We start from the raw sequence: 20674 nt of genomic DNA on the forward strand, positions 1-20674 counted from the left end.
TGACCTAAGGCCTTTCCGCAATGTGAAGAGAAGAGAATGATGAATGAGGTGAATGTTAGACATAGTAAGTCAAGAGGCAGCCGCTTGTATGGAGTACGGACTCCCGGAGGCATGTCGGATACAGTGAGTAGCACCATTGGGGTGAAGCAGGGATGCCCACTGTCACCCACCCTTATTGGACTTTACATTGATGAGATATCTGACTACATTGTCAGGATGGGGGACAGGGGCCAGTGTGGCAGGGGTTTGGATACCCATATTGCTATAGACGTTTACATTGTACTTATTGCAGACTCCCTTGAGGGTTTGCAAGAGCATTTGGATGCTTTGCAATCATTTTGTGCAGATAGGGACCTCACAGCGAACCTTGGGAAGACTAAGATTATGGTCTTCAATACCGCACAGGCGAGGGTGACTAGATTCGACCATCAGTTCACTTTTAGAGGTGAATCAGTGGAGTACACCAGATCATGTGTACCTAGGAGTCACATTTAGCGGACCAGAGTTCTCTATGAGGCAGGCAACGGAGCCTAGATTGGCACGTGGTTTTGAAGCCCTAGGGGCACTAGAGAGACAATGTGCCTACATTCAGTTTCAGGAGCTGGGCCCCAAACTCTGGTTGTTTGACACATTGGTCACACCTACACTCTTATATGGCTCACCCGTATGGGGACCTAGCCTCTACCACAGGAGGAGGGAGCTGCTTGTCGACGAGGTCGGACCAGAGAGATTTCTATGATGGATGGCAAGTACTAGAGAAACCACTGGTAACTATGATCGCACGCATGATTTGGAGCAAACCATCGGTACGTCATGAGATTGTCACAACAGAGATAGGAGCCGCACCAGTGGTTACCGAAGCCCTGTTCCAGTCAATGACATTTTTGCAAAGAATATGGGAGCTCCCTAGACAGAGATACCCACACGTAGCACTTATCTCTTCCACGGAGTTAGCAGCAGACGGCGATACACGATGTTGGTACACCTGGATGTGTACCTGGCTGAGATTACATGGCATGACGATTGATGCACTCCCTCCATTTGATTACAGCTTGGAGTGCCCCTTTCTTGGACCTTAGTCGCTTTGAGCAGAATAGGGTGATGAAGATGGACATCGTGAGGCTAGATGCAGAAAGGACATGGTCCAGCCCTCCCTACCACGAGGCACGAAGATGGCCCACTATCGGGACCATTTTCTACATCTCTCCCCAAATGGCTTTGTGACACGGTCTACATACATGGACACCCATCTCTCACATGATGGCATTCGCAGTGCCATTGGACACATTTGCACTTCATCACATCAGCTGAGGGTAGAGACTGGCAGATACGAGGGGATGAAGCCAGAAGACCAGATTTGTCAGCTATGTCACCAGGAAGTGGAGTCGGAGGAGCACTACATATGCTGATGTACTGTGTACTATGAGATACGAGGGAGATATTGGTCTCTCTTCCGAGAGGGTTTTGGACCATTACGACATGCGATGGAGTTTGAGGATCAGAGGTGTTTGGGGCTTTTCTTATTGGAGCGTAGACGCCATCGAAAGGCTCTCCTATGAGCAAGGAAAGCACACTAGGATCTACACCGCCAGCGAGCCATGACAGATTTTCCCAGGCCAGGACCACCCCGGCAGATACGACCAGGACCTCCACTACCCCCTCAGCGAGCCAACACTTTGTCGAGCGAGATGCCCACACTTACTAGGAACTCGTCCACGGCCGCTTCATCACCGGTAGATTAGAGCCATCATCACCCGCCACAGGAGACGACTGCCCCGCCACTTTAGTTTCTCTATCTTACAGCACCCCATGAGAGAGATACTGAGATGAGCAGATTACACCAGTCTTATGTTGGTTGTACATATTATACACTGTTGTTGTACCTCAGTAGGAGTATTTTCCTTTCATAGCTGTTTAGGACTTTTTTAGGACTTTTTTAGTCCTTTTTGTCTTACTTTTGATGAGACACCATTAGTTGTGTACTATGTTTTGGTCTCATAGGCCACTTTGGCCTTTTGCAGACTTTAATATCTCTCTCTCTCTCTCTCTCTCTCTCTCTCTCTCTCTCTCCTCCCTTCTCTTTTCCTACTGCCGCCCGCTCCTTCTCCCTCTCTTGTGCGTTGTTTCCCCATCCCCCTTCCCCTTCGCTCTCCCTCGCCTCCCGCCTCTTCTCCTCTCCCCCGCAGCCTCTCCCGTCCCTCTCCCCTGTCTCCCTTTAAGCTTCGCCTCTCCATTCTTGCCTCGTCCACTCCCTTTTTCGCAGCCATTGTTTTCGAATTCTTGGGCATTTTTATCTGTCGACAAGTTTCGGCCTCTTCTGGTCTTCATCCCTCAGGAGGACTCCATGGTAGCCGCACCATCATCCCTGACCGAGGCTGGCTTCCCTTGCCTATCCTTCTCAGAAGCAGACCTCTAGCACCTTGGTTTGACAGTCACATCCCTAGAGGCCTCTACTCTAGTGTGCAAGATTGCTAGTAGCCGCTCATTGCGCGGATAGCCTAGGGATCTTTTACAGGCTAGCCTTCTTGGAGCGCATGTAAAGATTACCGATATTCATCCTTTGGGTCGTGGCTACTACCAGGTTGAGTTTGACTTACCAGCGGCGTCAGATACAGTCATGCTGCTGAGCCCAGTTTTGTGATGAGTTGGAGTCTGGTAATGGCCACTTAGTGTGGATACGCTGCAGGCATAGTAGGAGGGGAACCCCGTTTTCCCCCATGGGGAATGGTGGAACGCAGTCTCCCATGGGCAACATGAAGGGAACGATGGAAACGGGGGTAGGAACGTCTAGGTGGCGGAACGGCCGTGGAACGCCAGATGGAATGTTGGGCTGCCGTTCCCCCACGTGGGAACGTTGACGTGGATTAAAAAAAAAAAGAAATATTGCCTGATGCCAGTATTGCTGTCGCCTTTTGCCCGTCGCTTTTCCAAAGTTCGCCTATACTGCTGTCGCCGACCTGCAACCTGGCCGTACTACTGTCGCCGACTTGCAACTTGCCTGTCACCTGTGGCCTTGTACTGTTGTCGCCTGCCTGTTCGTACTACTGTGTACCAGGCAGTACGTCTACCCAACTTGCAGCCTGTTGCAGTTGCCAGCGATTTCTGAGTTGCCCCAGCCTCCAGGCTCCCAACCCTTGCAAGTTGCCGTGTACATTGTACACTGGTGATTGTACACTACAGTCTACTACAACTCACAAGTCTACAGCAGTAGTACACTCAGCACTGTGCCTGGTACCAGCCTGCAAGCAGCAACAGTGCAATCTGCTTGGGTCCTGTGCAACAGAGTGTCAAGACTCAAGTTCAACAGTTAATATATCTTTACACGGCAAAGCAACAAGCTTTTCTCTTTCTTCTCTCTCTCTCTTTCTCTGTTTGAAGTTTGAACTTTTGGTCTTTTAAAAATTACCTATGTCACTGTTCACAATCTGGATTGCACAGTCTCTCCCCATTAAACAATAGACAAAAAAAGGACTCGTTTCTCTATAATGGTTAACTTTGAAAATCTATTCAAAATTTTACTCGAATATGGAGAAATCATGGCTTACTCGGGTTCAAAGCGATCGGCTTACTCGGGTTCAAAGCGATCGGCTTCGAATGCTACTTGGTGGGACGAAGTTGAAAGGCTAGAAAGGTATTCATCAAAGGGAGGTGCAAAACGATGGAAATGCAAGCAATGTAACAAAGAGAAGTCAAGAGGAGCAAACCGTGTGAGATCACATCTATGCCATGTAAACAATGAAAAAGCACAAGTGCACAAACGCCCAGGGACAACACTTGAAATGCGTAGAGAGCTTTTGGCAAAGAACCTAAGTGAAGAGGAGAAAGCATGTGCACGAAAGGAATTGGCAATTGATGCATCTTACTTTAATAGACATGGGGAAGATGTACACTTGGGAGATGGACAATAGTATGGAGGACTTGGGAGCTTTGCATTTTCCCAAGCTTCGTAGCCTATGGGTGCAAGCTCCGGCAAGTAGCAAACCTTGGGAGCAGCTTGGGATCCCCGCAAGAAAGAGAGGGTAGATGGAGCTGTTGCAAGGTTCTTTTATTATGATCATGTAGCATTGAGTGTTTCCAGGTCTCCATATTTCATTGACATGGTCCAAGAGATTGCATGGTATGGTCAAACATACAAGCCTCCTTCGTATGAGACACTACGCACCACCTTGTTGCAAAAGAAGAAAGCTGCAATTGAATGTGCTTTAGAGTCTGTGCATGAAAGTTGGGCAAAGAATGGTGTGTCACTTATTGCAGATGGCTGGAGTGACACTTGAAAAAGGTCCATTCATGGCATGGTTGCTTATTCTCGAGGAAGAATGCAATTCATTTCCTCACATGATGCTTCTGGGAATGGAAAAACTGCAGATCAGCTTGTGGAAGTGTGGGCCGAAGGTATTGAGAAAGTTGGACCAGAGAATGTCATTCAGTTCTTAGCTGATGGTGAGGCAACAAATAGAGCAGCTGGTCTTAAGCTTGAAGATAGGTATCCACATATCACATTTAGTCCATGCTTTGCTCATTGTTTGAGCAACGTATTGAAGGATGTTGGCAGCTTGCCATGGGTTGATCCACACATTCAAAAAGGCAAGGAGATAATAAGCTTCATTCAAAACCATCAGTTTATTTTGAATGAATTCCGCAAGAGATCGCCCAAAAAGGATCTCTTGAAGTACTCAGAGACACGCTTTGGTTATAACTTTCTCATGATGAAGAGGTTGTCCAAAGTGCACTTGCCTTTGAAGGACTTGGTTGTATGCAATGAGTGGATGGGATGGGCTCTTTCTTGGTCAAGAGCCGGCATAAAGGTTGCAAGAACCATACAAGACTTCACATTTTGGGACGAAGTCAACACTATCAATGCTATGATGAAGCCGATCATGCGCTTGATGCGGATTGCAGATGGACGGGAGCCATGCATTGGCAAGGTTTATGAGGGGGTGACCGAATGATCGAGAAAATAGGGGAAATGGGCTTGTTTGATGAGAAATATGCAGAGGTTCGAGAATTATGTGAAGCACGATGGAATGGTTATCGTTCTCCTATGCATGGTGTTGCGTATGTCTTCTATCTTGAGTTCCAAGGATGTGGACAAGAGGCCGATGATGAGGTGATGGATTGTTGGGAGAATGCTTTCTAGGCAGGTTCGTGATGTAGATAAACGAAGGTTGGTGAAAGACCAACTTGGATTTTATCGCAGCAAGTTAGGAAGGTTTGGATCGGCTGATGCACAGAGAGATAGGTTTAAGATAGGGGTTGCTTTATGATGGGAGGATAATGGGGCTCGTACACTACAGCTTCAATCATTGGTAGTTAAGGATCTTGTCTCAAGGTGCAAGCTCCTCTCCGATTGAGCAACTATGGAGTGTGTTCAGCCATGTTGCATCCAAGAAGAGGAACAAATTTGGGACAAAACAAGTCAATGACTTGATTTTTGTAAGTGCTAATTTGCGCTTGCTTGGGGATATGGCTTCTCCCAAACCAGAGAAGTTTATATTGCTTGATGAGGAGTCCTCGGATGATGAGGAGACACATAGACTTGCAGATCCTGGTCAGGATGGGGTTGAAGATTTGGATGCTGTAGATATTTCTTAGATAACATAAATGATAGTCTCCTTGATGGCATCACTGGCAGTAGCCATGCATGATATCTCCTTACTATTTGCATGTCACCTTGAGGCTTGGACTTTGGACTTGGGTTGTTTCTTTTATCTAGGCCGTGGGCTACATTTTGTGCTTTTTGTCACTTATGTCATGTATGATGTGGGCTAATTTATTTTGACTTGTGAGATCTGTTCAGTGTTAGTATCTAGCCATGCAAATTGTGTGGTGCATTGATTTGGTTATATAAATGAGCATTGTATGTTAAGATTTATTGTCATTTCTAGGAATTATCTAGGTCGTTCCTTGTTTCCATTCCCCCTCGTTCTTGTTCCCCCTTTTTTCCGTTTCCTTTTCCCTCGTGGTGCTTTCGTTCCGTTCCCGTTCTTGTTCCGTTGCTACTATGGCTGCAGGTGCAGGCTTTCCTGGACCAGATGGTGGATGGCTTGCCAGATGATGGCAGCAGTTGGCAGGAACTTTCCAGTAAAGATGCTGGTAGTTCTTATGTTTGTCAGTCATAGGAAACTTTACAGGTAACCTACGCTCTGATGTCTCGTAGTTTTCGGGACAAAGAAACTCATGTAGATGAGGAAGCTCTTTCCACGGGGACCTATTGGAAGGCCAGGCAGGTGGCAGTTGATTACTTGCAGAAGGAGGTGGATGTTGCACACTCTCTAGGCTTTGTGGTTCCGGATTCAGAGGGGGTGGTTTACAGGTTTTCGAATGCCTTTAGTGTTCTTCAGTAGGTTTTCAGGACTTGGCATTCCACCGTTGTTGATGCTTGTGAGCAGTATGATGCCTCCTTGACTCGGAAGTAGAATGGTTCATTGTCTTGGTTGATGCATATCAGATTGGATGGGAGCTTTCTAATGAGGCTGTTGAGCTCATGTTTGCACAGTGGACTCTTTGGGAGGCAGGATTGCATATCTTGTGGTTTTTGCAGCATGCGAAGGACCTTGGACTCTTTTACACAGGAGGGGAATTGATCCTTAGAGTCAGACTCCAAGGATGGAGTTACTCAGATTGGGGAGGAGAGCCAGACACGAGGACCTTGACATCAGGCTACAGTTTTTACCTCGGCTCAGGAGCAATTTTATGGAGCAGTAAGAGGTAGCCATCTATTGCCTTGTCATCGACAAATGCAAATTACCGGGTTGCTTGTGGTGCTGCTTGTGAGGTGGTGAGGTTGCAGAGGTTACTTGGCGGGATTGGGTTTCCACTGGTGGAACCCATGGTCATCCAGAGGCATTTTGTTCGTGAAAAGATCGTTGTTGATGACATCTTGCTAGAGTTCTGTTCGATAGAGGACAGTGTGGTGGATCTCTTCACAAAGTCTCTACCTTAGGCTATGCTCGGGCGGCACTCCAGCTCACTGGGGTTGGTTCCACATCCAGGAGCTGAGAGGGGGTGTTAGCAGTCATCTCTTGTCTGTTGTGGGTCTGCTCGCCCGATTTAGGTGTTTTCTCATTTTTTCCCACTCTCCATATTTTTTTCCTATTTTTCACTAGGTGTGGGAAGCTCTCCTATGGCACTTGGCTCATCCAGGTGATGGCCGACTGCTCTTGTTGCTCCGTGCCTGTCTCTGTAGTAGCTGGCGGACTTGACATGTGTGCTGGCCGACTTGGGCTGCAGCAAGTCGTGGACCATTCAAGGTGCTGTCGGCTGGTTTTCTACTGGCTGACTGGTTCATAGGGGCCATATAAAATGGCCCCTTGCCCCCACACAGTTTGTATTCAGTTCTTGGGATTTTCTTGTGTATATAGCAGAGTTACACGCCTCTCTCTCTCTCTCTCTCTTCCTCTCTATTGCTGTGTTTTTCTGCAGTGCACTTGCTCTTGTGTTTTTAGATCTTGTCTTCATCTCCGCTGCATATTCTGACATGGTATCAGAGCTCTAGGCTCTTGGAAGATCTTGGGAACTGTGTGAGCAAGAGGGGGGCTGTTTTGTTGGCTGATTGGTGGACTGTTTTGGACCGTACGGGAAGAGGAAGGCGGGCTGATTTGCTGGACAGCCACTTGCAGGTTTAGTTCTTCATTTTCCCACCCACCTACCCACCCTTTTCAGTTACAACCCCGCAATGGCAGATTTACTTGAGATGGCTAAGAAGCACGTGAAGATCTCGACACTCCCCACGTTCCCACTGGACCGTCAGTTGGACGGGAACAACTACGGCATATGGAAAGTAATGATGGAATCTGTTTTGGAGTCTTATGACCTTGCTGATTTCATTGTTGTTGGGGTTCCACGACCAGAGTTAGAGGAAGGGGAGTTACCCTCGAATTCGCAAGGAATGTGAGGCACAGGCACAGTTATGGGATCGTGTCAATGCGAGGCACCGTTCTTTCATTTTTCTCAACTGTACACCACAGGTAATCAATCATATCAAGCATATGACACTGGCCAGAGGTATGTGGCAGCATTTGGCTTCTCTTTACAACAGGGTATCGCCCATGAAGAGGATTTCCTTGGAAGTACAGATGCGGGTGATGAATCCTGCAAAGTCGTTGACGATGCGGGAGCACATCAACAAGCTACAGGCTCTTCAGCATGAAGTTCTCCAGGCTGGGAAAGAGATATCATCAGAGGATATGGCCATAACGTTGCTGTCACATTTGCCCTCACAGTACTTAGCATTTTACTCTTCGTTGATTACCAGTGGAAGATTCAGCACCATCACATGGGAGGAGCTTGTGCCCATGGTCTTGGACCACGAGGAAAGATTCATGAACCCTCCACAGGACGGAGGTTTGGAGGCCTTAACTGGCCAACGGTCGAAAGGCCGTAATAACAAGGGCAAAGGGAAGGCTTCATCGGAGAAGTCTTCTGAGAAGAAGTCTGACTCAGACCGTGAGAATCTGAAGGCAGAGAGGACCTATAATGATTGTGGCGAGGAAGGCCACTATTGAAGGCAGTGTCCCAAGCGGAGCATCGAGAAGGGTGGAGAATCCTTAGCAGCAACCGTGAAGACTCTAGCTTTTGTGCACCTGGAGGTGATGGACACCGATGTTTCGTTTGCTTCGTGCAAGGAGGAGGTTGGAGGAGTCTCCGCTACGGATACTCGAGAGTGGATTCTAGACAGTGGTGCTTCCAGGCACATGACTCCTTCCCGTTCGGGTTTATAGGATCTGTGCAGGTCACATTCATACTAGGGACACATCCACGATCCCAGTCACAATGAGGGCAGGTTGGAGATAGTTCCTGATGGCAGAGGGGGGAAGCATTGCTCCTAGGTGTTGTATGTTCCATCACTTGGTTTTCATCTGTTGTCAGAGCATCAAGTTTGCAAGACTGGCATACCGGTAGAATTTGATGAGCATTTTGTTGCTCTCTGGGACAAAGCAACAGGCCAGGTAGTTTGGGAAGGCGGAGTGGAGAATGGAGTTTGCAAACTTTCAGCACTCTCTCTCCTAGGTTCTCAGTTTTGTGATGAGTGGCAGTCTGATAATGGCCACTTAAGTGTGGATACGCTACAGGTGCAGGCTTTCTCGGACCAGATGGTGGATGGCTTGCCAGATGATGGAAGCAGTTGGCAAGAATATAGAGGAAACGTTTCAGATGTTGGTAGTTCTTGTGTTCATCAGTTAGAGGAAACTTTACAAGTAACCTATGCTCTGATGTCTCGTAGTTTTCGGGACAAAGAAACTCCTGTAGATAAGGAAGCTCTTTCCACGGGGACGTATTGGAAGGTCAGGCAGGTGGCAGTTGATTACTTGCAGAAGGAGGTGGTGCGGTGGATCTCTTTACGAAGTCTCTATCTCAGGCTATGCTCCGGCGGCACTCCATCTCAATGGGGTTGGTTCCACATCCAGTTTTGCTGGGAGGGGGTGTTAGTAGTCGTCTCGTGTTATTTACACAGAGGCCTTTGTTGTGGGTGTGCCCACCTGATTTAGGTGTTTTCTCATTTTTCCCCACTCTCCATATTTTTCCCTATTTTTTCTCTATTTTTCCTCAGGTTTTGGAGGTTATCCTGTGGCTCTTGGTTCATCCAGGTGATGGCCGACTGCTCCTGGTGCTCCCGGCGTCTCTCTATAGCTGGCTGACTTGACATGTGTGCTGGCCGATTGACAGAAGCTGGCCAACTGGGGCTGCAGCAGGTCGTGGACCATTTAGGGTCTTGTCGGCTGGTTTTCTACTGGCCAACTGGTTCATAGGGGCCATATAAAATGGCCCCTTGCCCCCACACAGTTTGTATTCAATTCTCGGGATTTTCTTGTGTATATAGCAGAGTTACACTCCTCTCTCTCTCTCTCTCCCTCTCTATTGCTGTGTTTTTCTGCAGTGCACTTGCTCTTGTGTTTTGAGATCTTGTCTTCATCTCCGCTCCATATTCTGACAGCCACCTCCTCGATGAGGACTCTCCCGCCAGAGTTGGCAAGTGCCCCTGCCCGCACCCCCCCCCCCCCCCCCAAGGATCTTGGGGCAGTCTGTGTATTTATAGTTTCTTCCGATGTCTCCCGGTTGAAGAAAGTGATATTTTTGAGGAGTAGCTCTACCTTGCTGGTGTGACCAAACAAGTAACTTTGGTGGGGGCGGTTATATTTTTAGTATAGATTGCACAAGCTTAATCTTGTACAAATCATGGTGAACAATGTCTTAGCCCCTTGCAAGCTTCACATCCAAAAAGGGAGTTCAAAAGGCTAGGGTTCAGTCTTACATCACGAATTATACATATGTTTTAATATATAGACAAACAAGACATTCATGTTACATGGGGAGTTTTTTTTTTAAAATATAGCATATAACAAGAGACCATCATTTCTTTCTTTGCCTCATGATTATGTGTAAACCATTCTTTTTATGTAAAAGGTTTTTCCTTTTTAATCCTTTGTGCAATCTGTAGTTGCTTGTATTTCTTTTGAGAACTTTGTACAATGAGTATGAAAGACGAATGAGGATTGCCCAACGCAAGGATAAAGTAGACCGAACGCAGGTTGAACCATATGCTTGTATTTATTTGGAGAACTTTGTACAACGAGTATGAAAGATGACTGAGGACTGCCCAACGCAAGGACGAAGTAGAGCGAACGCAGGCTGAACCATATGCCGTCTAAGCTACCTTGAATAACTCTTCAATGACCACTATGCAAATCAAGAACTGAGGGATGCACATACACTGGCTGAAAGCTGAAGAGGATCTTCGTGGAGGCCTTGGGACTGTAGCAGTGCTGAATGCTGATTGTATGCGCAAGGGCAGAGGCTCTAGGCACACATAACTTCTCTTGGAATGCTTGTGAACTGATTTGTGTTGAATGATTGATGGTGGGAACTAGGCACTTTGCTTATATATGTTTTTTAACTGCTGGTCTGTTTACACTGATTTTGTCGGTCTGTTTATTGGACAAATAGAATGCTTTTTGCTAGCATTAAATGCTGTGCATTATTCCAATGTTGTCCTTTAATGCTGGCTGACTGTAGTGCTGTCCGATTGATGTTTGCAAGCCCTTTTAAGCTTGCCGACTACTGCTAGTAGCGTTTTTATGCTGGCCGACTACTCTTTGGAGGCATCTACAGGCTCCTGACTGGCTGCCCGTGCCATCCATGGTGCTTGATGATGGCTGATATGCTTATGCTTGGTGGCATAGGGTTCTTAGACCCATTTTCAAAAGGCAGCCCCTGTGATGAGGTGCTGGCACATGTGCATATGCCCCTATGATGCTTGCTAATGCAGTACCTTTGCTAGGGTTGACCTCTACATGTACCTATTTGATGAATTCTCTAAGTGGGTAAGAGGACTGACACATGAAGATGCTCTATGGCTTTGGAGACCGACCTACGGAGCTCGTACTTGACATGTCTCGGACTCGGGCTCACAATGGGGCAAGAGCGTACGACAAAGTGTTTCTAAAAGGTAATCCTACTGTAGAAATGTTGCGCTGATCTAGAGCTAGTGTGTCACATAGCACTCCAATGCAAGGTGTGTGTGACATTTCCTCTTGCTTAGCTTGGCGGCAGGTTCATGGCTTCGAAGTGGTCTACCAGGAGTTGGGGGTACCCTGGAAAGAACTCTTCATCGAGCCATATGGCTTCATGGGTACCACGGTTCTTGAACTTCGTGTAGAATTGTCTTTGTCTTCGACCGGATCCATGCTTCCATCTGCGGAGGAAAATCTGTTCAAGCTTGATAACTTTGGCTTCATCTACCACGTCTGGTTGTTGCTCATTTGAAATATCTTGCAAAGTTGGACCAATGTGGGCTCCAACGAAGAAACATGGAAAACATTGTGCATAGTCCAACTATCATGAAGCTTAAGCTTCATGGAGACATCACTGATCTTTTTGATGATAGGAAAGGCTCCAAAGTTGCGAAATGAGAGTTTGGGACAATGTTTGTCCACTTGCTCCAATCTCTGCTTCATTATTCGGAGATATACCCAATCCCCTTCTTTATAGTTAACATCTTGTCTTGATTTGTTGGCTTGCTTGTGTATGCTTCCTGTGCTTTGGCAGCACTTCTTGTTAGGTGGCTAGGGTTTAGATTTAATAAATCCAAGGTTATTGGCTATTTATGATTGGATTGTGATTTATAGCAGCAATAAGGGCTATATAAGCGAGTCTTGGGTTCCTATTGATTCATTGATGACGTTAGTGGGGATGTCGTAGTATGCATAATAGAGTTGATAGTTATATAGTCTTGTAGGTTGACTACCATGAGTATATAACATGCACATTCTTAAAAGGTGAATTTGGGCATATTCTTGGATTCATCTAGGTATATAATTCAGCCGTAGTAGCGGACATGGAGATTTCACATTGTGAATTTTTCGTCCGACTTGCGACTAGTTGATATTGTGCTTATTCTTTCTATCTTTGGCGGTGCATTTTCCCTATCAACTACTTATTTGCTGAACTAATTCTTTCTATTTGCTACTTCCCTTAGTGCTAGGCTTTATTATGGCTGAGTCTGTCCTCCATCTCCGGAGTTTTGACAAAAACTCAATACGAAGGCCTTTGTGTGAATATATGCTCTTATGTGTGTGTGTGTGGAGTGCGTATGCGAGAGGAGTTCTACTCCCACTATGGGGCACTGATGACGTTAGTGGGAATGTCGTAGTATCTATTCCATACTATGCATAATGGAGTTGATAGTTATATAGTCTTGTGGATTGAATACCATGAGTATATAACGTGCATGTTCCTAAAAGGTGAATTTGGGCATGTTCTTGGATTCATCTAGGTATATATACTATTGATTCATTTTGGTCTAGACCTGGACCAAGAGGCTTACTCTTCCCATGGACGTGGCGGATTACAGGTAGTCTTGTCGATGGCCCTTGGTGGTATGGGGCGCCAGGGCTGACTGGCACGGACTCGTGGGAATGGAACCTTAGCCCCTAGATTGGGGGAGGTTTACGGACGTGGACCTATTGTTGGGAACCTATGGTTGGGTGGTGAGCTTGCATGCACTCCTTTTATTTGGTTTCTCTAATCTTGTTTATGCTTGTGTATTAGATGATCCTTGGGAGGAGTTCCTTATAGGCCAAGTGGCTTGGGGCTACCAAGGAAGCGTGCATGATCTTGTGACCATGGAGCTGCAAGGTGTGGTGTTCAGCCTAGTGGTAAAGGACGCTAGGTTGGGGCCATCGATACCAAGCTGGCTCGTGGTAATTAGACCTCAGGCTTGAGGTTGGTTCAAGGCACTGAACCTACGGTTGGGTGGTGAGTCGCTAGCCACAATCCATCGCAATCATGTGATGTGTATGATGATGTCGGGTCCATGAAACCTTGTTAGGTTTCCTGTTCTAGGTCGGATAATCCTTGGGGAGTGGAGACCTTACAAGTTACAGCCTTTGCTGGACGGCTTGTTTTGAACTGGTCAACCCCTTTTGAGGGCTGGTTGAGCTGTTTTAGGGCTGTCTTGGGCGTCCATAGTGCTTGTTTGTTTGTGTAGGCGGTGCCCGTGACGAGTCCATTGATGTTTATGCGTAATGCGACATAAATTCAACGAGGGACTCCGTTGCTGCATTGTTTTGTGCCCGGGAGTGACCTCCAGTTCCAATTCTTCATTTTCAGCATTCCCGTCACCGTGAGGCTACAATCGAGGCGCTAGTACGGGCACACCAGTTATGCGTGTGGACCCAGAACACCAATTTGAGATTGCTTCACTCTAGTGAGAGATAGGGAGTTGTTGGAAAGGCTCTACATCAATGGAATCAACACCGAGTATATTGTTTGGTACATGTTTTCATATTTCTTGTTTATGGCAAATCCGGTTTAAGAGCCCGTTGAACATTTTACAAAACAAAATACTCCAATAATATACTTGGTATTGAGGAGGGGTGGCCCCGGCCCTAGTGTGGTGTCATTGTGCAATTGTTTGTAGCAGTCTTTGTTTTGTGCTGTTTCCATTTCAAAAGGGTTTTAGGTGTTTAATTATTTACAAGATGGTGCCCAAGTAGTGCTTACATTCTACCGGGTAAATTATTACTTTGTCTTATTGTTGATGTTTGCAGATGAAGGAAATAACATGTTCGGGGTAAACAAGAAGAAAACCCCTAGGCTTTGTGAACCAGACTCCAAAGGTGATCTTTCGTATTATTGGGCATCTTTTAGTGGCCACTCTACTTCAAAGCTCCACTTGTTTTACATGTAGGCAAAGTGATTAATGTTGTGAAGCTGCTGACTTCATTGCAGATTTGCCAGGGCCAGAAAGGATCATCCCTTTGTCTCCTCAGTGGCTGTTTTCCAAGCCTGGTGACAGTAAGCTGCCAACAACAGCAACGGTCAGTACATTGTCGTTACTGTTGTTTGTAACTCGTGTGATTCCCATGCTGCACTTGCACGGTCATTCTGATTGTCAGGATAACATACACCATACACCACCATCTTTTTTATGCAATATCCTAGCCAATTTAGTTTGTTGCTGCAAATTGGTTTGGTTTCTTCCTCTTGTAATTTGGAAGTTCACATTTATTGAGGAAGCCTTACAGTGTCCCTCTAAAGTAAAGAGTGCATCTTTAAAATGTATATATATTCCCCTGTTGCACCCATTTCACGATTTGTTACTGTTGTCACTATCTGCATGTGCTATTTGTTAGTTACATGTTTGCATTGGTTTTGTGGAGCTAATTTTTTTGTGTGTGGGGATTTTCTGTGTATGCATTTCAACTTGCAGGATCTTCCACGCACTCCTGGTACCTCCAGTAATGGAGGAAACAGTGATTCTGTGTCTAAAGAGTGGTGGAGGCCAGATGGTAATTGGGACACTGACAAGAGAAGAGATTGGTGGCGCACTGTCTCTACAGAAGCTGATGGGGGTCGTCGGGACCGCTGGAGGGAAGAGGAACGGGAGAGCAGCGTAGTGGGCAGGCGTGAGAGATGGAAGGAAGCTGGGGATGGTACTGATTCCAGAAGGGCAGATCGGTGGTCAGAGAGTTTATCAACGACAAGAGATTCTGTTGAGGGTAGGCGATCAGAACGTCGGTCTGATTCCTCAAGTCAGGAAACCACTTTTGAGGCACGCCGTGACAGTGAATGGAACATACGCTGGGGTCTGGAAGACAAGGACAAGGAGCTTCGGCGGGAAAAGCGGTCAGAATTTGAGAAAGAAGGGGATGCACAACGTGACAGGCAACACTCTGTAGTTAATAGCAGTAGAAATGAGAATGAGGGTGAGGCAGATGCTTTGTCTCGGGACCGTGATCGTGTTTGGCGTTCTCATTCTATCACTTCTAGAAGCAAAGGAGAGCTGCCTCCCCTGGCCTCAACCCCTCCCAAACATGCTCCAGGGTTTGGGGCTGGAAGAGGACATAGTGATGGCTCAACTGTTGGGTTTACTGTGGGCAAAGGTTGTGCTAATTTTTCTGGAAGTGGTCTTTTCCATGGTCCTCTCCCTTTGATTGGAGCTCCGCCTCATGTAGATAAGTCTGATGTTGGTGAAGGGTTCCGCTATCCTAGGGCAAAGCTTTTGGACATCTATCGAAAGAGTAGTGTTTTGTCCTCTTTTACTGACTTTTCTGAAGGCTTTATAGAAGTGCCTCAGCTCACTCAAGCAGAACCTTTCGAACCTCTAGCCTTTTTTGCTCCTGATATGGACGAAGAGGTGAGCTTCAATTAATTTTGAGATTTGAGTTTCTTCTACAGCGGGCTGTGAGTTTGTATTTTTGCAAGTCTTTTTGTATTGGCATAGTTGTAAATGTTGAGTTCTATTTTGCCAGGGCATTTTAGAAGGGATCGGGAAAAGTGACATTCTCAGCAGTGGAACAATTCATTCTGCTACTAGGGAACAAAGTCCTAGCAAAAAAAGTGAGGATGAGAGTAGGAATCGTGCAAGAGGCTGGACCATTGGTACTGAAGTTATTCTTTATTAGGCAACATAGTGATGATTAATTTTGATGATTTAAAGGTTTACTGATGGCTATATCTACAGGCAATAAAGAAGATGGATCATCTGAAGTTATCAGGGAAGATGACTCTTCTGGCATGAGTGTCTTATGGGGGCGAGATACTATGTCTCTCAAGATTGCATGTGCCGAAGCCACTGCTGGAGATTGCTCGGACTTAGATGTGAACTTGGATCTCTCCATTCAGACGGAGGGTAGGTTAACATTACAGTCAGTAGACACAAATCAGTCTGTAAACTGAACAAATTTACCTGTAACCATAGTTCATATCGTCTGTTTCATACTACCATACGTCAGGGAGAATGATAGGTATGACAAGGTATGATTCAACTCTTGACTTAGATGTGAACTTGGATCTCTCCATTCAGACGGAGGGTAGGTTAACATTACAGTCAGTAGACACAAATCAGTCTGTAAACTGAACAAATTTACCTGTAACCATATTTCATATCGTCTGTTTCATACTACCATACGCCAGGGAGAATGATAGGTATGATAAGGTGGAGTTTCATAAGTGGCCATAAATTTAGGGCTATATATGCATGTGGGAGTTGAGACTTAAACATATTGTTGACAAGTTGAAACTTGAAGGCTTCAAACTTGAAAGTACATAGTACATACTATGTACTATATGTATTAGTAAGTATGTGCAATACATTGGTACAGTGTAGGTATTTTTCATAGTATAGTGCCCACTGCCCAATCTGAGGCCTTTGCAGCCCAAGCCTAGTACCTACAGGGTGTAGACCAGCCACGGTGTCACTTTCAGCAAAAGAAGTCTTAATTTTATATATATATATATAAAAAGAGCAAGAATGATAGGCCAGTTTCATAGGCCATTTTACCATATGTTAGCAAACGTTTGCTTCACCAATCATACGAGTATGATACGAACTCTGCATGTAACTCGACATGATCTCTACTTATATTTGATTTTTCAATCTTGTTTCCAGGTAGCAAGAAAGCCGATAATGCATTAAGTGCAACTTCGCAGCAATCTAATGAGCCAGGCCAATCTCCAATTGCAGAGGTGGATGATTTGACTGCAAAATTACATGCCTTTGTTGGTACTGTTGGTGTCTGGAGACAAAACAATGCCACAGAATTGAAAGATGACGGAAAGCATCTAGGTGATTTTGAGCAGGTAGATTTAGAGAAATTTAGCAAAGAGGGTAGGAACCAAAAGCCGGCAGGCCCTCTAGAAGGCATCTCCACTAGCAAAGATCGATTTGGGTTGTCTGAAATGGGAAAACCATATGACGAAAAAACTGAGGTTCTGGACAAGTTTATAGCTCTACCATTCTATAATAAACCAGGTTCTGGTGAGATTCATGAAGATATGAAAGATGTTTTGGAACCTCAAGTTTCAGCAGAGGAGCTCTCTCTTTTTTACACTGATCCTCAAGGAGAGGTGCAAGGTCCCTTTTTTGGTGTGGACATTATTAACTGGTTTCGGGCTGGATTTTTTGGTACCGATCTCCTAGTACGAATTGCTGATGCTCCACAAGGCAGTCCCTTCACTGAGCTAGGTGAAGTAATGCCACATTTAAAAACAGAGGCCCAAGAAATTCGTGGGCTGGATGCCACCAAAGAGCTGGAGGATACCAAGGAAATTATTGACAAAGTTGTGAAGGGGAGTTTGTCTTCGATGTTCTCTCAACAGGTGACCCTTGATGCTACTTTACACGGTGGAATTGCTGAGCAGGAGTATAGAACCTTGATACATGGTACAGAAGTGATTAATGGACCGTTAGAGAGAGCTGGAAGTTTGCTTGTTGAAGATGGCCAATTATCCCTAATTGGCAATCTGGATGGGAGGAGAGGTTTGTTCTTTTGTTTTCTGGGCAGGTTTTACTGTTTTGTTTTCTTGCTTATGTCTTTGGGGTTAATTCTTATACAAAGACTGGTTCTCACTATTTTTGAAACAGATGCGACGATTGACAAGCATCTTGAACGGCAAGAAAGGGCTTCTGGCTTGAATGTGGAAGCAGCTTTACTTGAAAAAGATTCAGTTTCGCAAAGAATTTCTGGCTTTCCGTATGTTCAGACAGAGGATGTGCAGTCTGTTTTCTCACAGCATTGGCCAGAGAAGAAAGACAGGATGCAAGAAGTCTCTGGAACAGTTCCTAGAGCTACTGGGCACCTACCTACCAGGGCAGAACTCTTTCAAGCAGCTCCAGATACATTTCAACCTCAAGTTGGTTCATTCCCAGTGGATCAGACATGGAGGGATCTTTTGCCGGCAGAGGTTTTACCACATCCAAACCCCTCTCATGGACTGGATGCATTCCATATTCACCAACTCCAGCAGTTGGAGAAGCACCAGCTTCAGCAACAGGTTGAACTTACCCAGTCGGGGGTTCCCTTCCCACGGCCTTCGCAACCGCAACAGCAGCCGCCCCTCTTTTCAGAAGTTCTCAGGCGGCAGCAGGTGGCAGAGCAGCTTTTAAATCCAGGGTTTTCTCGTGATTTTAATTTACATGCATTACACCAGTTAGCAACCCCTCATCCGACACCCAGACTACAACAGCAACAACCCTCCTTTCCAAATCCGGCTTCTGAGTCTACATTGGACCAGCTTTTAAGATTTCAACAGCAGCAGCTAGTTCCTCCACATGCTTACCTGGAGCAGCTCTCAAGAGAGCATCAACAGTTTCCAGTAGTTGAACAACTACACCAATCACCAATCTCGACACAACAGCATTTGCGAAGGTTGCAGGAGACTTCTAGAGCTGATCCACAAGCTCAACAGCTGGAGCAGCTGCTTCAGAGACATTTGCAAGAACTGTTCCTGCAGAGGCAGCAAGAACATCAACAGCGACATCAAGCTCGGCAGCATGCTTATCTGCTTCAACAGCAGCTGTTGAACCTCGATGAGCATCGCATATCTGGAGTTTGGGAGGTGGATGAGTTTGGCCAATTTGTACAAACTCAGGTATCCACCCCTATGCACACCCATGAAGCCTTTCGGCAGCAGCAGCTTCACCGTCAGCTGAGCTTCCCTCCTATGCAGCATCCAGGAGCCGAGAGTCTGCAGGCAGAGTTGTCAGGTTTGCATGGTTCTCAACCGTGTCAGTCCAAAGCGAAATTGCGAAGACTGGCAGATTTGCAAGCGCAAAGGAATCTTTCATCTTTGCTAGAAGGGACCTCAGCAATGCCTGCAGATTTGCTGGCACATCTTCAAGGGCAAATAGCAAGATTTGAAGCACAAAATAGTATGTCTGTGCCAGATCAAATTCCTTTTGAACTGCAAGTGCCAAGAAATCAGGGCTTTCGAACACAAATTGAAGCAGGGGAGGAAGCCGCTGCAGGCAGAGGTTGGGGTGCATGGCCTTATGACCTTGATATGCAGGTGAGGCAAATGCTTACTAGGGGGGGCAGCGGTGCTTCTACAGTTGATCACCTTTCTAGGCAAAACCAGCTGCCTGGTTCAAACTGGCAACAGAATTCTGTTTCTGTGAAGAGTGACCTGAGTACAAGACCGAAGTTCTTTTCTGTCGATTCAGAACTTAGGAGACAGTCTTTAGAGGAGAATTTGGAAATTGCCATAAGAATGCCACAGCAGCGAGAAAAGGTGACCAACCATCTAACGGAAGATGATATTTCGAGGCTCCTAACCTCCTTTTCAGGACAACTTGGAAGTTCTCCCTCCATCCCTTTGCATGAACAGCAGGCCCTTGCAAACTTGTGGTCTGGTGAACACCGAAGAACTGTTAATGGAACATCAATGTCACAGTTTCAAGCCTCTCTCCCACCTTGGCAAACTGCGGCTTTCCTAAAGTCCAAGCAAGAGGAAGCAGATTGGCAAAGAGTGGATGCTGCCGCCCCAATGGAGTTGTTAACATCCATGACATCGGAGAGCATGTCACCTGTTACAGGAGCACCATTGGTTTCCTGGAGGAATTCTGCTTCTGTGCGATCTACTTCTGCGGTAAATAATGAAGTGGATTCTTTTCAGCAAAGTGTGGGAAACATAGGATCTTCTGGACCCGTTCTGGCTCGTTCATCGTCATATCATGTAGGCAAAATAGAACCTGCTTGGGATGGGTCTCCTGCCTTGAATGCGACTACTGATGTGAGTAGTCTGCGTACTGCCATCAGTAGTGACGTGTCTGGTTCAGTGGGAGAGGATAGCTCTGATGTCTCAGCATTTTTGAATGATGAGGGTGATTTTTTGGAGCCCAAGGAGGTGAGAAAAAACAAGAGACGGAGCTCTAAAGGCAAGGCTGGCAATATTGGTAAGACTGCTGCTGTCACAGTACAAGAGCCCGATGTGCCTTCATCTAGGTCTTCAACAACTCACCATGGTCTGGTAGATGTAAAAGAGATCATCTGCTCGGCTCCTCCAGGTCATTCCTTAGGAGACTTTCTGCAAATCAAAGAGCCAATAAACTCTCAGTTGCCTGTGTGGTCAGTGGATCTGAATAAGCAGGCTGAGGCAGCAAACTCTTTGAAGGAAATCCAGGAGGCAGAGAAGAAGGCAAGAGATGAGCAGAAACAGCAGCCTCGCTCAACACAACAGCAGATGCAGGCTAATATGGCAAAGTTATCTGCGACCATGTCACCCCTCGGCAACCCATCTGCATGGTCAAAGGCTTCTTTGCCCTCTCCATCTCAGCAATTTTCTCAAACCAGTGTGATCTCGAAGAGTGGTATTTTTGAAGATGATGATGAGTATTTCTGGGATTACAATGATACAGGAAACTTGAAGCAGTCCTCCATAGAACGGTAATGCT

General features: G+C 46.1%; 1 protein-coding gene across 9 annotated transcripts in view; it reads left to right on the forward strand.

Moving 5' to 3' along the window:
- The window catches only part of LOC147606344 (uncharacterized), a 36546-nt gene that overhangs the window by 14720 nt on the left and 1152 nt on the right, over positions 1-20674 (forward strand). For 7 of the 9 annotated variants that reach the window (XM_086792009.1, XM_086792015.1, XM_086792010.1 and 4 more), the window contains 7 exons: positions 14049-14117; positions 14230-14318; positions 14711-15637; positions 15753-15882; positions 15965-16132; positions 16892-17761; positions 17867-20666. In XM_086792009.1, coding sequence (XP_086648135.1) covers positions 14049-14117; positions 14230-14318; positions 14711-15637; positions 15753-15882; positions 15965-16132; positions 16892-17761; positions 17867-20666 — 5053 coding nt within the window. The remainder of the gene's footprint in view (positions 1-14048; positions 14118-14229; positions 14319-14710; positions 15638-15752; positions 15883-15964; positions 16133-16891; positions 17762-17866; positions 20667-20674) is intronic. The other 2 variants (XM_086792013.1, XM_086792017.1) reach the window with 2 other exon arrangements.

Source organism: Cibotium barometz, chromosome 57 (genome assembly GCF_041138505.1).
Source record: "Cibotium barometz isolate CiBa-2024 chromosome 57, ASM4113850v1, whole genome shotgun sequence".
Lineage (NCBI taxonomy): Eukaryota > Viridiplantae > Streptophyta > Polypodiopsida > Cyatheales > Cibotiaceae > Cibotium > Cibotium barometz.